Source organism: Microcaecilia unicolor, chromosome 6, assembly GCF_901765095.1.
Source record: "Microcaecilia unicolor chromosome 6, aMicUni1.1, whole genome shotgun sequence".
NCBI lineage: Eukaryota > Metazoa > Chordata > Amphibia > Gymnophiona > Siphonopidae > Microcaecilia > Microcaecilia unicolor.
The window spans coordinates 210,484,265-210,500,761 of NC_044036.1; the positions used below are offsets into that span (position 1 = coordinate 210,484,265).

Consider the following 16,497-nt stretch of genomic DNA (forward strand, 5'->3'; position numbering starts at 1 on the left):
TCACATTATATCTCAACCTTTCCCCATGTCATCCCCTTTCGTTGCCTCTTTTCATATCCCTCATTTCACACCCTCACTCATCTTTCCATCAATATACCAACACTCATATCTAAAATTGCCAAGTATTCACTATTCCCACTCACTCTATCTGTAATTCTCTGCTGTTCCTCTTCCCCTTCTTCTCATCCACCCACATCCCAGTCCTATCCATCTTCTGCTCTGTTCCCCTCCCCCACACAACCCTAGCCCTTTCTCCTACTCCATTCCCCCCCCCCCCACACACATCTTAACCTTATTGTCTACTGTTCCCCTCCCCTCTAGTCCCATCCATCTCCTAATCCTTCCCCATCTTCTGCTCTTCCCCCTCCCCAGTCCTATCCATCTTCTGCTTTCCAGTATCTCCTGTCTATTTGACTTTTTCTCCATGCCCATTGTCATTCCCTATCTGCCCTTTGTGTATTCATCTCTCCCCTGCCCTGATTCTCTCCCTTCTTTCTCCTGTACTCCCACCCCAGGAGTAGCCTAGTGGTTAGAGCAGTGGACTTTGAACGTGGGGAACTGAGTTCAATTCCCACTGCAGCTCCTTGTGACTCTGGGCAAGTCACTTAACCCTCCATTGCCCCTGGTACAAAATAAGTAACTGAATATATGTAAACCGCTTTGAATGTAGTTGCAAAAACCTCAGAAAGGAGGTATATCAAGTCCCATTTCCCTTCCCTTCCCTTCCCTTCCCAGGGCCAGCATCTTTCCCAATCTGCCCCCTCCCATGCATCCCGTCTTATCTCCCTCCCCCTCATTCCAGCATATGTTTCTCTTCTCCCCAGCAGGTCCAGTTTCTTGCCCCCTCTCTTCCCCAGCGCCTCATTCAAGCTCATGCTTTCCTATCCCCCTCCCCCATGGTCTGGCATTTTTCTCCCTACTCCCTGTGATCACCTTTTAACCTTTTCCTTCCCCATCCTCAGGTGTAGCATCTTCCTTCCTTCTCTCCCCCCCCTCCCCCCCCCCCCCCACACATACACATGGTCCATTGTCGCCCATTCTTCCTCCCCCCCCCCCCCCCCCCCCACAAAGTCCGGTGTCACGCTCTCTTTTCCCTGAGCTGCAACTTTTCCATCTCCTGGGCCTCCGGCAGCATTAATAACGTAAGCTCGCTGCATTTGGCCTGCCCAGAAGCCTTTGCAGTGGCCTGCTTCATGGGAAGTAGCAACAGAGAGAGCTTCCAGGCAAGCCAAAGGCAGCATGCTTGCATCACTGACGCTGCCAGGAAAGGCTGCAGTGGGAGCAGAGTGGCAGGAGGAGTGACACCGAACCTTGCAGGGAGGGAGTGGAAGGAGAAAGGGAGATGCCAGATAGGGAGGAGAAGGGGGGGGGGAAGGGGGAGAGGGAGAGATGGGGTATGGGGTAGGAAAGGGGAGATTAAAAAAAAAAATTTGTACATGAAAAATTCTGTTACATTAAGTTTGTCAATAAAAAAATTTTAAAGTTAAAAAAAAAAAAGGGAGATGCTAGGTACAGTATAAAGAAAATGAAAAGGCAAGCCATTTTTAGTTTAGGATAAAGTAGTGTAGTTGTATTGATATGTTAATAAATAATTAGAAATAAGGTGATATCTTTTTATTGGTCTAATTTTAATACCTTTTTGACTGACTAAAGAGATCAACACCTCTTTCTGTAAGTAAGGACAGGATACCATAACAGCAGTATACTTACTGTCCTGAACTAAGGAAGGAGATTTTGGCCTCTGAAAGCTAATTGAAAAATGTATTTTTTCATTCATTTTCCATTTTGTTTTATTTTCTTTGCATTTGTGAATTTGTAATATAGTAATTGGAGTATGTCAGTCTTTTGAAATATCTCTGCTTATTTTATATTTTGCACAGTACAGGAGGACCTGATTAATTTTCTATCTCTGGTGTACTTTATGCCTAGTCTGGCTTCTTAGGTGTGCAGTTTAATTTTTGTGTACATATTTCTGTTTTTAGCTTGTGGTTACTTAGACCTAGGGTTACCATACGTCCGGATTTACCCGGACATGTCCTCTTTTTGAGGACATATCTGGGCGTCCGGGCGGGTTTTGCCAGTCTACCCGTTTGTCTGGATTTCTGGATGGGCGGGCGGCGGACCTATCCTAGCCTCCCCTCCCCTTCCCTTACTTACTATCTATTGCCCTGGTGGTCTAGTGACCTCTTCGGGGCAGGAAAGAGCCCCCTCTTTCCTGCCCAGAGCACTGCCCTTGCCCTGCATCCTGTTGCTGTGTGACGGTCTTGGGATTCAAAATGGCCACTGAGAGTTGAAGCGGCCTCAACTCTCGGTGGCCATTTTGAATCCTGAGACCGTCACAGCAACAGGATGCAGGGCAAGGACAGCGCTCCTGGCAGGAAAGGGGCAGCTCTTTCTTGCCCCGAAGAGGTCACTAGACCACCAGGGCAGTAGATAGTAAGTAAGGGGGGGAGGGGAATATGTGACGGGGCGGGGGAGGGGAATATGTGATGGGGCGGGGTGAGAGCGAGAGGGCGGGGTGAGGATGTGAAAGGGGCATGGTGTGGGCGAGGCAGGGGGGCGTGACGTCCTCTCTTTCAGAGGACAAAATATGGTAACCCTACTTAGACCCCCACCCACTACAGAAGATCTATGTTTCTGCATGTGTGAAAGAGACATGGTTTTCTGTTAGTATTGACTGTTCAGGATCAATCTGTACTTGTCTTGCTTGCCTGATTTTCCAGTAGGTTTATTCTGGTTGCCACTGCAGTGTTTGCACTGTTGTCTTTTTAGGTAGGTTCTTGTGTGACTCATGGAAGCTGTTATGCTATGGTAAAATTCTTCTGTCTGTCCTGAGTGACATTTGTGATGTTTTGTATTACTTTGTAGTATGCCTGGTACTAGATTTTGGATTTAGATCACACCTTTTTCAGTAATAGTTCAAGGCAGGTTACATTCAGTTATAGTATCCCAGGAGGGCTTACAATTTCAGTTTTGTCCGAGGCAGTGGAGGGTTAAGTGACTTGTCAGATCTCAAGGAGCAGCAGTGGGATTTAAACTCTGGCTTCCCTAGTTCTCTGCCTGCTGCTCTAACTTTTAGGTACAACTAATTACAGGTAATATGTATTCCTAGTCATCTGGCTGTACCATTTTGCGCAAGTGGGTGAAGTGAGGGCTAACTTTTTATGACTGTTTTCTGCTATTTAATAGAGGTGGTGAGTGATAGCTTTAATATTGGTTCCGTGGTCCATTCCTGTTGTAGCTTGGTTTTGCTTATTGCTCATATTCTTGAATAGATGTAGGTTCCACTCCGTAGTTCCTCAGGCTGTGGGCAGGGGGGGCTTCCTGTTGGAAGGAACAATTACAGCAGACTGAGAACGTTGTGCTAAAACATAATTTGATCTTTTTCTCTCTTATCCCTACAGTGGCCATAAATTTGATAGTGCAGCACATCCAGGACATTCTGAATGGAGGCCTGACAAAACGACAAAGCAGTACTTACCTGAATGGCTGCAGCAAGATTCCCTCAGATTCCAGCAGTCGGCCTCACTGAATTCAAGGAAGGAGGATACAGCCACTGCCTTTAACTTATGTACTTTTTACAGACAGGATCAAGCAAACAAAAATCTTGAATGGCAACTTTAAGTACTGCAAGGGTAGTATAGCAAAGTAATCCCTCTAGTAACTTCTATAAAGAATAGCTCTATTTTTGTGTAAATATAGGTTTGTTAAGTGCCATTGAGTATTTGGCAACATTAGTGTTGCTTTTGGGGCACCTGTGGTCTGCAGTTTCTACATTATAGGATTGTAAAGAATTGATTGGGAATAAGGGAGATATTTAAACTGAGTTCTTGTCTCGGACTAGCATGTCTAATTGTAGGGCTTGGTTCCAATACTTGCTAAATTCATCAGCATATTAAATGGAGAAAAATGCAAATTTCTGTTTATTATATCTATAGAACTTAGTAGGTATTGGGGGGAAAAATAATCAATAGCATGTTCTGGGACTATACAAGTTTTGGCAGAAATTGCATTTACTAGCATGTATATTCAGAGCAGCTGTAAAATATGCCCTTTGTCCCATTTTTAACTAAAGTGGGCCTAGCAGGTATCAGAACCAAGCCATTTAATTTTGATTTGCATTAGTATGGGTTTATGTATGGTACAGATGGTATTTGAGATAATAGACAAACAAAAAGAGCAACACTGGGCCTTCAAGAATGGGACAATTAAAGTTCTTTATTGATGACTCGACACGGGCCGTGTTTCGGTGCTAAACAGCACCTGCTTCAGGGGTCAAAAAGGGACACAGTAAGAGTCAAATTCAATGCCCCAGCGTATGATATAAAGAAAATCGCCGTTTGCAGACACCGCGAAAATGCAGCTCTATGGAGAGCCCTCTCGTGTGCTTAAAAGCAAAAGAATTTGACTTCAAGTACATCTTAATGTGTCCCTTTTTGACCCCTGAAGCAGCCGAAACATGGCCCGTGTCGGGTCATCAATAAAGAACTTTAATTGTCCCAGTCTTGAAGGCCCAGTGTTGCTCTTTTTGTTTGTATACTTTCGGTGTATGCTCTATTACCCTCTCTGTGTTACACTTATTTGAGATAATAGGACACTTTTAGGATAGGTGTAGGCAGCAATACTTATATAAGGAATTTGTTATTGATTCACTGTTCATGCTCCTACCATAAGACACCTAAACTGAGAGCATGACCAGGTATGAACCTGATCTTTTTAATGTTTTTCAGGAGAGAGAATAAATTTGCAGTTAAGATGTGCTACATTTTCTAAGCATTCAGTGCCAGCTAGATGTTGCATGCTATCTGTGCTCTTGCCCTTTATATCATGAAGGCTTTCTTTGTTCCTTCAGCTTGTCACTGTCTTGAAACTTTTTATCTTGGTTCCTTATGCTTCTAGTTTATAGCATGAAGAAAAGCTACCCTTCTCTCCTCTGGGCATCTTGCTAAGTGCTCACACTTTAGGTTTGTGTGCAAGGCAGAGCCCTTCCATTGCTGTATTTTACAACACTTTGTTAGCAGTTAATGTATTGAGGTCATATTTCTTGTCATTCATTCCAGTTCTTGTATCGGTAGCATAATTCTTGCACTTTTTTGTTTTCTAATTTGAAAATGCACCCCACCCCCCTCCAAATGAAACAGAGCAGCTTAAGGGAAAAAATGTGACTGGCAAGACACTGTGTAGACAAAACTGAGAACTGAAGCTGAGGAGATTGTATGTGAGGGTAGGGCCACACATGTTTAGAACGTCACAATAAGTTATAAGCTCTAAGAGCTGTTTTCATCCCACCAACATCCTGCTTGTGACTGAAAAAATGCACTTTGAAGGTCTCTGACCTAATGGGAAGTCAGGTAAAGAACAGCCCCCTTTGGTCAGAATCAGCAGGAGAGACACAGGAAGACTACTGGATCCTGGAGCAGAGGCGTAGCCAGGTTTTGACATCAGGGGGAGCAGGACTTTTCTAAAATAGGCGCCCAGTGCAAGGAGAAGGACTGGGAGAGAGGGGAAGGTTTAAATCCTCATAGGCATATGCCGTCAGTGACCAGCTGTTTTGGGAGGCTAGGGCTGCGGTTGGGGTGGGGCTACTTAAACTCCTTAGGGTGGGGGCAATACCCACGTAAGCAGTAAAGGGATAGTAGGGGTACTTTTGAAATAGCAGTGAAGGACCCCCTTCACGGTCTCTGGTGCATATGCACCAGCTATTTCCCTTAGTATCTCTGTTACTGATGGTATTATGCACACTGAATACACTCCCAGAGAATTATGTGCCAAAAATTCAAATAATTGACAATAATGCAAATATTAAACAGACCAGTATTTGCAGTACTCTGGAAATATATGCAGGTACTTTAACACTGGACTCCAAGTCAGTCCTATCTCCCAGTCCAGCATCTTCCTGTTGGCTACGTGAACAGTGGAATTCCGCAGCACTGTAACAGAAATTCTGTGGTTACTGGCAACCATAAAATAGCCTATCACATTTTTTAGTAAGTTGCCAAATGGCCAATAGGCTTTAGATCTGCTGGTCTTTAGTTTACTGTACAGTACCAACATGTTTGGAAAAGTATTATCTGTATTAACTGTTATTTAATGGGTAGAGAGTGACTGAGAACCAGGGAAGCCAGGGATCACATTCCACTGCTGCTCCTTGAGAGCTTGGGCAAGTTATTTAACTCTGCATTGCCTCCTGTACAAAACTTAGACTTTAAACCTCTAGGGGACAGGAAAATACCTGTTGTAAATGAATGCATCTCACCTTCAGCTACTACTATGAGAGGTATGAGCTAAATACAAACACAATACCAGACATATTGTGAAGTAATATAAAAACCTACAAAAGTCATTCGGGAACAGTATCTACTATAATAGCACTTAATATCTAGGAATCTCACAACAAGGGTCTACCTAGGAAAAATCAGCAACACAAATATTGTAGTGGGCACTAGAACATCAGTATACCTATTGAAAAAGATTAACAAACCAGATTAATACAGACTGATCCTACACATTCAGTGCTTAACAGAATACCTGGCCTCCTTCACACACACAACATACAGACCCTCATCATATACAGAATAAGTAACCATAACCTAAAACTATAAATATATAGACAAATATTAATCTGAACCTCCAAGAAGCCAGACATTGAATACATTGCAACACCAGAAATAAAGAAACAGTGATGTGTGCAAAACAAAGATTGGAGCTGCAAATTTCAAAAACTGATATATTCCAATCACTACATTAGAAATTAGCAAATACAAATAAATTAAAAAAACAGAACATAAGGTGATATATTTTCATTGCACTAACTTAACACATTTTTTATTAGCTTTCAAAGACCAAAACTTCTTTCCTCAGGCCAGGGTGGTATAATGCTTTTATGGCATACTGTCCTGACCTGAGGAAGGTGGTTTTGGCCTCTGAAAGCTGGTAAAAAAATATATTAAGTTGGTCCAATAAAAAGTATTACCTAATTTTCCATTTTTTAAAATTGTTTATTTTTATTAACTTTTGGAGTTGACTAAGGGCCTCTTTTACTAAACTGCACTAGCGATTCCCGGCGCAGCAAATGAGAGGAAGCCCTTTCAATTCCAATGGACTTCCTCTCATTTGCCATGCATGAATCGCTTGCACAGCTTTGTAAAAGAAGCCCTAACGTGGCTACCACACTAATTTAATCAGAATTACAAATAAAATTCTTTTTCTACCTTTGTATGGCCATTTAGTTTCTCTGGTTTCTGCTTCTTCAGTCTTCTCTTAACTCTCTTGCCAGGATTTTCTGTCCATTTCTCCTTTTTCTCTCTCTCCTTTCTTCTACACGTCCTCCACTACATTCATGTCTTGACACTCATCTTTCAACTTTCTTCTATTTTTTCTGCATTCCTATCCATTTAGATTTTATTCATTCTTACTATCCAGTCTTTAAGCTCCCTTTTTTTCACTGAATCTACCTACATTTTTCCATGTTTCCCTCACTCAAGCCCATCTATTCCCCTTTCTCTTATTCCCCATTCGTTAACTCTTTCCTCTATTTCTTTTTCTCCCCTTCTCCCTCCTCCACTATGCGGCATCTCCTCTTAGTATCTCTTTCTCTTCCCCACCTAAATGCAGCATCTCCACTCTCTTTCTCCCCCTGCCAAGCAGCAGCATCCCATTTCCTTCTTTCTCTTAACTTCCCCATATTCAGCATTGCCCCATCTTTCTCTCTTCCCTGTTAAGCAGAATTGTCCCATATCTCTCTGCTCCCCCATTCAGCATTAGTGTCTTTTTCTCTTCTCCCCCATCCAGCATTGTGATCTCTCTTCCCACATCCATCATTGCCCCCTCTCTCTTCCACCCAATTGAGCTTCACCCCATCTATCTCTGATCTCATCCACCATCTCCCTGTCTGTCTCTCTTCCCCCATGCAACATCTCACCCTCTTCCTCCCTATCCAAAATCACCCCCTCTCTCCTCCCCCATATCATCACCCTGTGTGTCTCTCTTCCTGCCCCGCACCCAGCATCATTGTCTCCCTTTCATCCCCCATCTCGTTCCCCATCCAGCATCATCTCTTAATCTTCCTCCTCATCCATCATCATCCCATTTCCTCTCTTTGTCTACCCCCCCCAGCATCAATATCTCTCTCCTCATCCAGTATTTCTCTCTCTTTGGTACCTCATCCAGAATGGTGAAGTCTCTGCCCCCCCCCCCCCAATTAAGTATCACCCATCTCTCACTCTACCTTTACTCTCCCCTCTCTTTCTCTGCTATCCCATCCACCATGGTGCAGTCTCTGCCCCCCCCCCCCCCCATCACTCTCTCATCAAGCATCACCGCATTTCTGAATCCCTTTTGTCTGTCTCTTCTTCCCAATATTCAGTGTCATCCCCTTTTGTCTCTTCCCCTTTCTCTCCCGATCATCTTCTTTAATTTAAGTTCGGCAGAAGAGCAGCCCCACCCCCGCCGCGTTGCATCTCTCAACCTTCTCTTCTGCCTGTCTCTCCCATCCCCGTGGTCACTTTGTACTTCCCTGAAGCCTTCTCCCTCCTGCGCAGCAGCACCCCACCGGCGATTCCCAGTCAGCCTTCTGCCAGCGTCGGGGCCTCTCCTCAGGTGTGTCCCACCTCTGTGCAAAACAGGAAGTTGCATAGAGTAGGCGGGACGTGCCTGAGGAGAGGCCCTGACGCTGGCAGAAGGCTGACTGTGAATCGCCGGTGCGGTGCTGCGCAGGAGAAGCCTTCAGGGAAGTACAAAGTAACCATGCCGACGGGAGAGACGAGCAGAAGAGAGGAGACTGGAAATATTTATTGGCACGGGGCACATAGGCGCCATTTTTTTCACTACAGCTGTTTGGGGGAGCGGCCGCTCCCCCTGCGCCCCACTTAGCTACGCTTCTGCCTGTGAGATGTGTATCTCAGCACAGGCATTAACCCTGTGGATCACAAACATAGTACTATTGTTACTATGTTTGTGATCCACAGGGTTAGTGCCTGTGCTGAGATACACATCTCACAGGATCCAGTAGTCTTCCTGTTCTCTTCCTGCTGATTCTGAACCAGAAGGGGGCTGTTCTTTACCTGACTTCCCATTAGGTCAGAGACCTTCAAAGTGTATTTTTTCAGTCAACAAGCAGGATTGTTGGTGGGATGAAACAGCTCTTAGAGCTTATAACTTATTGTGAAGTTCTAAACATGTGTGGCCCTACCATCACATACAATCGCCTCAGCTTCAGTTCTCAGTTTTGTTCTTTTCCAGATGGGGGGAAAAACTCACTGTTTGTCTACAAATTCATTGTCTGCCATAGTTCAGCATATTTCTTTTATTTTATTTTGCTTTTTATGTGGCAAAACAATTAGGAACCTATACAGTTATTGCAAGGGTTAATCTGCTTGGGTGTAGACTATAATCCGAGCGATTGCAAGCATTGTGCTTATGTGTATCCTAAAGCCCATAGAGATCATTTCATACCTCTGACACCTCAAAGACAAAAAAGACAATTAAAGCTCAAAAGAATCAAGAGGGTTTTCCTCTATGTAGAAGTCTTAAAGCTTTGCATATATGAGTCAAATCTTCTATGGCGCAACCTTGCACTTTTTTGGCGGATTAGTCTGCTTGCCCTTGATCATTGGATACCATTAAAACTGGTTTCCAGAACTATAGTGTAGATTCCTGAGTGACAGCACAAACCTTCAGGGAAGGAGTTATCCTCCACTATTTCCAAAGCACTTGAAAATGGAAACGTGTCATAAGAACAAGAATTACTATATTGGATCAGATGGAAAGTCATCCAAGCCCAGTATCCTGCTTCCAACAGTGGCCAATCCAGATCATAACTACCTGGCAAAATCCCAAAAAGTAGAAATTCCATGCTTCCAACCCCAAGGATAAGTAGTGACTTTCTCTGTATCTACCTTAATAGCAGTTCATAGACTTCCCTCCAGGAACTTGTTCAAACCTTTTTTTTTTTTTAAATCCAGGTATGCTAACTGCTTTTACCACATCTTCCGGCAACAAGTTTCAGAGCTTAACTATTTGTTGAATGAAAATATATTTTCTTTTATTTGTTTTAAAGGTATTATGTAATTTGAACATCCCCCAGTCTTTGTACTTTTTTTTACTTTTTGAAAGAGTATACAGTCAAATGTTGTATTCTACTCCACTCTGGATTATGTATACCTTGATCATATCCCTCTCAGCTTTCTCTGCTGCAAGCTGAAGATCCCTAATCTCCTACTCTTAAGGGGAGATGTTATATCCCCTTAATTATTTTGGTTGCCCATCTTTGTACCTTTAATTCTGCTATATCTTTTTGAAATGTGGTGACAAGAATTACACAAAGTATTGTACTCTAGGGTGCACCATGGAATGATGTAGAGTCACAAGTATTCAACATAGTATATGTAATCAAGAACAAATTTCTGAAATAGTCTTTAAAGACTTACAAAACTTGAGCGTCTCAGGGTGGATGGTAGAAAATTCCACTATCTTGCTGCTTGATAAGTAAACAATGATGAAATTACTGTTTTATATTCTAACTATGTTTACACTCAGATAGTGAAGAAGTAAAATACATTTAGAAGACTTATCAAGGTTTTGGCTGATAGTTACCAATGGTACCATGTAGACAGGAGCATGTCATTGAAAATATCAAGGTGCAGAGTTTGGAAACTGCCCTAGCCTCTACTGGTAATCAATGAAGTATCACCATTAAAGGAGTTACCTATTGAACTTTGACACTTGGCATATCAGGTGAGCTGCCATGTTCTGCAACATCTGCAGTCTCTTTGATACTGTTTACAGCCCACATATATACCATTACAGTAATCAATGTGTTAAGTTCATTTCCTGAGCAATAAGCTGAAATGATTTCGATTGAAGAACTTTCAAAGTTTCCATAGCATTTTAAATACCTTTGAGTGAACGCTTGTACCTATTTTTTTTTTTTTTTTTTTTTTTTTTAAGTAAGAAAATTATCAAGGGTAACACCTAGTATTTTAAAGTTAGTCTCCAACACACATTTAGTATATTAACTACAAAATCCTTATATAGGGAGGATTAAACATACTGCTAAGAATTAAAAATTTGGCTCTTTATTGAGCTTCATTCTAAATTTTGAAACCCATTCTTTTAGTGTATCTAAAGCTCGTCTGATGTCTGGTAAAACCTCCCTGAGATTACCAGAGAAAGGAGCGTACAACACATGATCGGCACATATAAGGGCAGAAACCTAACATGGACAATTTTTCCTAAAGAGCTCAATATTAAATAATATTGGTGAAATTGGGGAGCCCTGAGGGGACATTACAACCTGGCAACTATGAAAAGGATCAAACATTACTCATTTTCACCTCTTATGAATGATCTTTCAGGAAACCCTGAAACCAATTCTTAACTACACTATCAATTCCATAATAGCTCAGCAGAGTGAATAAAATCAATCTAGTTAAAGGCACTTGAGATATCAAATTGCATCAAGAATACTTGACTGCCCCAACTAATTATACTTCTAACCTCTGATAATAGAGCAACCAGAACTGTCTCTTTGCTGACACGTTGTCTAAATCCAGATTGAGACTTGTGCAAGATATCAAAAGTGATCTAAATAGTCAATTGTATGGCAGCTAGTCCTTCCATCGCTTTATCCTACAATGGAATAGAGGCTGATGGTCTATAGTTCCTCAATCATTAATTTTTAAAGAAGAATTCTTAATGATAGGAGTAAAAATAGTATGAGGCAATTGAATCGGGAAAAAGGCCAGCTTAAATAAGTTTTCCAGAGAGCATGTCTCTTAAAATTTACAGAGGCATATTTCATTAAGTTAACTGGATGATTGTCCAAATATTTCTTCAAACACAAGACCCACCTCTAAGAGGTTTGAAACTAGTCCAGATTCTTTCTGCTACTACCTCATCTTTTACTTAGGGAGAGCATATTCAAGTTCCATCAGATCATAATGGCAGGGACCAAGAACTCCTCTAATTTTATTGATTTTTTTTTTTTTACCTTAAAAATAATGGGCCCTTGCCACATTAAATGCTGTCTAGATACCCACACCCACACTTTGTCTCCTCAGGTCCTCATGCAATTTCTCAGTCTGCATGCAATTCAACAACTTAGAATAGTTGTCATCTACAAATTTAATCCTTACTTGCTGTCCTCCTTTCCAGATCACTTATAAATATATTTAAAAGCATTGGTCCTAGTGCAGATCCTCTGGCACTCAATTGGAGTGGAGGAGTGGCCTAGTGGTTAGGGTGGTGGACTTTGGCCCTGGGGAACTGAGGAACTGAGTTCAATTCCCACTTCAGGCACAGGCAGCTTCCTTGTGACTCTGGGCAAGTCACTTAACCCTCCATTGCCCCATGTAAGCCGCATTGAGCCTGCCATGAGTGGGAAAGCGCGGGGTACAAATGTAACAAAAATACAAAAAATAAATTATTCAGCTTCCTCCATTGAGAGAATTGACCTTTAGCCCTACTTTGTTTTTGATCTGCTGTCTTAGTGGTTTGGGGTGTTCTTCGGGACTGTGTGTGATAACTGTTGGTATGTCTTTGCCTCTCTTTTGAGATGACCTAAAAGGCCAGCAAATCATTGTTGTGTATGATGGATGTGAGATACAAGCTCCAATTGACACCAGATTTCACTAAGATCAGCTTTCACGTTTCTCCATTGTGGTTGAAGTGTCTATGAAGGGAGGTCAAGAAGTGTAGGAAAGCTAACACCTGTCCTAGTAAAGATCCATAGCTTTTAGACCACATTGGCAAGAAAATATTTTGAGTGGTCATGCTTTCTGTGTATAGTGACTTGGCTTTTTACAGTCCAGTTTATAGGTAGGTGTCCTTATACCTGGATGCTGGTGTGGTCGATCAATATGCTGGGCTGTGTGTGCTGTGATGGTGGGTTTTTTTTTTTTTTTTTAACAATTTGGGTCCCACTTAAAGATAACCACATGACTGGCTGCTGGTTCAGAGGGTCACAACAGAAACACAGTTTTAAGATTTTATTCTGGTTCCATGCTGGCTATATTCCCTTTCCTTTTATAACCCACTTTGTCCCTATATGTGCAGCTAAGAAGCCCAAGGTGTACGGAAGGGACCTAAGCCAACCCCTTCCCCCCCCCCCCCCCCCCAAAAAAAAATTCAGAGGTTGATTGCACTGTTTTTCATGTTTAGGGTTTTTTTTGTTTGTTTTTTGTTGGCCTATGTCCCTTCCCTACTGCTTGGGCTTCTCTGTGATGTTTTGTAGGGAAACATCCTTTCCTGTTGTTGTTTTTTGCTACATGTGTAGCCAACAGGTATATCTAATCTGCCCTGGCTGTTCGTGTTTGTACTTGCCTGGAGGGTTTTTTTAAGTTTTTTATTTTTTATTTTAAAGACCGTAACAAAAGAGCAGAGTCATATATCATACAATTATAAACCAGATACTCCAACAATAAATCTGGAGGGTTTTAAGCCCAAGCAAGGAGAACTAGAGGCTGACCAAAAAGGCAAATCCAACACTGGAGGTATTGTGAAGAAATACTTTGTTGCTGATTAGCAACACATGACTTTTTTTTTTTTTTTTTTAGTGCAGTTAGCCACTAAGGATCATAGTTCCCCTTCAAAAGAAAAATTAGTCTCTACCTTTATAATGTTCAGTTAAGCCGCTTAACCCATTAGTGCCCAACGTTCCCATATGGGATTTTATTATGGGAATCTTGGCCACTAATGGGTTAAAGCTCGGCTCTTTTCCTTAAATCTTCCAGAACATCAATACTGTCTCCTGGACTTAAACCCTGTGAGCATTTTCTGCTTATCTTCTGTCAAGGAGATGATGTAACTCTTCCCCCCCCCCCCCCCAACCTTCCACTAATGCAGAATTAATTTACAAAAAAAAACCCACACAAAGCAATGGAGCAAAGGGGAAGGTACTTAACTACAGCAACTCCTTTTTATCTTATTGTATTTATTGGGGTTTATTAACAGTTTTTTTTTAATTAAATCTTTTATTTATGAATTTTTCATTTACATGTATGCACTTACACAAACATGAGCAAATCAGCAAAAGCCTAAGGTTACATCATCATTTAGGAAAAAAAAAAAAAGAAATAAGAAAATGTTAATATTATCTTTGACCACAATATAGTGATCCAAGTACTAGGAAAATTAGTCAGCCAATCAACTTTACATATAACTAATTAGAGCAGAAGAAATGCAAGGATACGCAAACGAGTAGCATAACTTTCAAGGATAATAACTTATTCCTTACTATTTATAAATTTCAATAATTTCCCAGATTAAAAAAAAACATTAGTTGAACTTAAATAATACATGTACAATGAAATTTAAGGAGGAAAGTTACTCCTATTTTAACAGTTCTTGGTTTTAATGCCAAAAACACTTTTTTTTTTGTTTTTTTTCTTTTTTCTTTTTTTGAGTATCTCTTGATAAGTTCGGAAATATCTGAATTTTAGATCCTAGGAAAAGATCATTAATATGACGAAAGTATAATCTAAAAATGTTGTTCCAGTCTGATTCCAAGGCAAACATCACCAACGTTGTTGTTCTTTCAGAAATAACTTCCATGGAAATTTCTAGAAATTCTGTTAAATTCAAATCCAGGTTGTGGGGAATTTTATTTATATTTCTTATTCCCATTATATATTGAGTCTTTATCATCGGGGGGGAAAACCATCCGGTGATATACACAAAACTTTTCTAAGATATTTTTTTCACATCTCTGTCGCTGGAATAAGAGGAGACTTAGGAAAGTTTAAAATTTGTAAATTTTTCCTTCTAACCTGATTCTCCAAATATTCAATCTTACGTGTTTGGTAGTTATCTTTTATTATTGACATAATATGAGTTTTTGAAGAATGTACCTCAGTTTCCAGAACTTCAACTTTGGTTGCTTGTTCCTCTATCTTTCCGGATATATAAGTTTGTGTTTGTTTCATCTCTGTCATATCACGACTCAAAGACGTTGAAATTTTGTTGTAGAGTGTTACTTATCCCTTGAATTGCATTCCATAATAATTCTAATGTGATTTCAGCTGGTCTTGTTGTTTCGCCATTACCTTCGAGAGGGTTAAGCTGTAATCTTACAGGGTGAGAAAAAAAAAACACCCCTGTCTTCCCTGTTTTGTTATTAACACAGGGGTTGATGTGGCTGCGGAGCCTCCACGATCAGCTATCGGAATACCACCACTTCCGGATGTTTCCGTTTGCTGTATCACCACCGACTCCGACTCTCCTCCTGGTCTCGGAGGTGCTGTAATCGAGGGAGGGCTAAGCGTTACTCCCTCTATGCTATGGTCCTGTTCGTCTGATGCTTCTCTCTAAGTGTTACCTTGAATCCCCGGCATCTGCAGCCCGAGCTCTTCCAGCGTCATCTATTGCATGGTGGGATTATTCGCCCCTCTCGTGGAGGTAGGCATAGGGGCTTTACCCTTCCTTTTCCCCATTTCTGGGTAAAGGTTTCCCCCGTTGAGGATTCTGCTGGAAGTCAGGAGCTATCAAAATGCACGTCTGCCCTAGACGCCATCTTGGATCGCTTATTAACAGTTTTTATGGAAAGATTTCACACAAGGTGATGTATAGCAGGTACAGTTCACCATAAAACAAATTGTATTAAGTGTATCAGTAGTAAAATGACCAAATAGAAGCATAAATACAATCAGAAACCTGGCAATGGCAAATGGAAACCTAGTACAGTGGAGTCTTGCTTTTCCAACATTCTGGATTATGAGACACTAGTAAAAGAAGCCCGTTTCAGAGCAAATGAAACGGGCGCTAGCAAGGTTTTCGTCGCCAACACCCACCTCCCTCCCTGGCCAACCCCTTTATTGTTCTGGCATTGCTCCGCCCCCAATGTCATGACGTTAGACGCGAGGGCGGGCACGGAGCGATTCCCACCCCTGCCTCTCTCCCTGCCAACCCCTTCGTTGTTCTGCCATTGCTCTGATTTTGGTGGCTTCACCACCACGAACCTTCGAACCTTTTTGAAGGAAGTCAGAGCTTGGCTTCACTGACGTCAGTGTCCTCAGAACGTTGAGGGTGAGTTTTATTATAGTAGATAACTGCTGTGACTTTGCCAAGGTGTCATTGAGATGCACATGGGTTTCTGTTTCACTTTGCTGGCATCATATTTAGTTAAAAGGCAGCAGTGCTAGGTAAGATTCTTGGGCGCATTATGTTTTAAACTTTTTTTTTGAATCATGCATTCAATATACTTTTATTTCTTATCCACTTCTGTAATATCTGACTTTTTAATTTTCCGACCACCCTTTGTCCCGTTTACATTTGCTAATTAAGACTAATATGATACTGCTGTAACTAATTGAAAGACTGGTCACATCAAAGATAATCAAAGGCAGAGACTGGTTTGTCACAGCAACTTTATTGACAAAATAATTCTTAAACACAAGACCCAACGTAGCTACCAAGCATCTGCCTGCCTCATGGGTATGACAATGTCTACAACAAATATAAATGTGTTAATCAAACTTGGTCAGTTTTAGCTGCTATTTTTGA

At 41.5% G+C, this 16,497-nt stretch overlaps 1 protein-coding gene across 2 annotated transcripts in view; it reads left to right on the plus strand.

Annotated features, from left to right (window-relative positions):
* Positions 1–5,284, plus strand: part of UCK2 (uridine-cytidine kinase 2) — a 123,689-nt gene extending 118,405 nt beyond the window's left edge. For both annotated transcript variants that reach the window (XM_030206529.1, XM_030206531.1), the window contains exon 7: positions 3,405–5,284. In XM_030206529.1, coding sequence (XP_030062389.1) covers positions 3,405–3,532 — 128 coding nt within the window. In that variant the 3' untranslated portion in view covers positions 3,533–5,284. The remainder of the gene's footprint in view (positions 1–3,404) is intronic.
* The last annotated feature ends 11,213 nt before the right edge of the window (positions 5,285–16,497 follow it).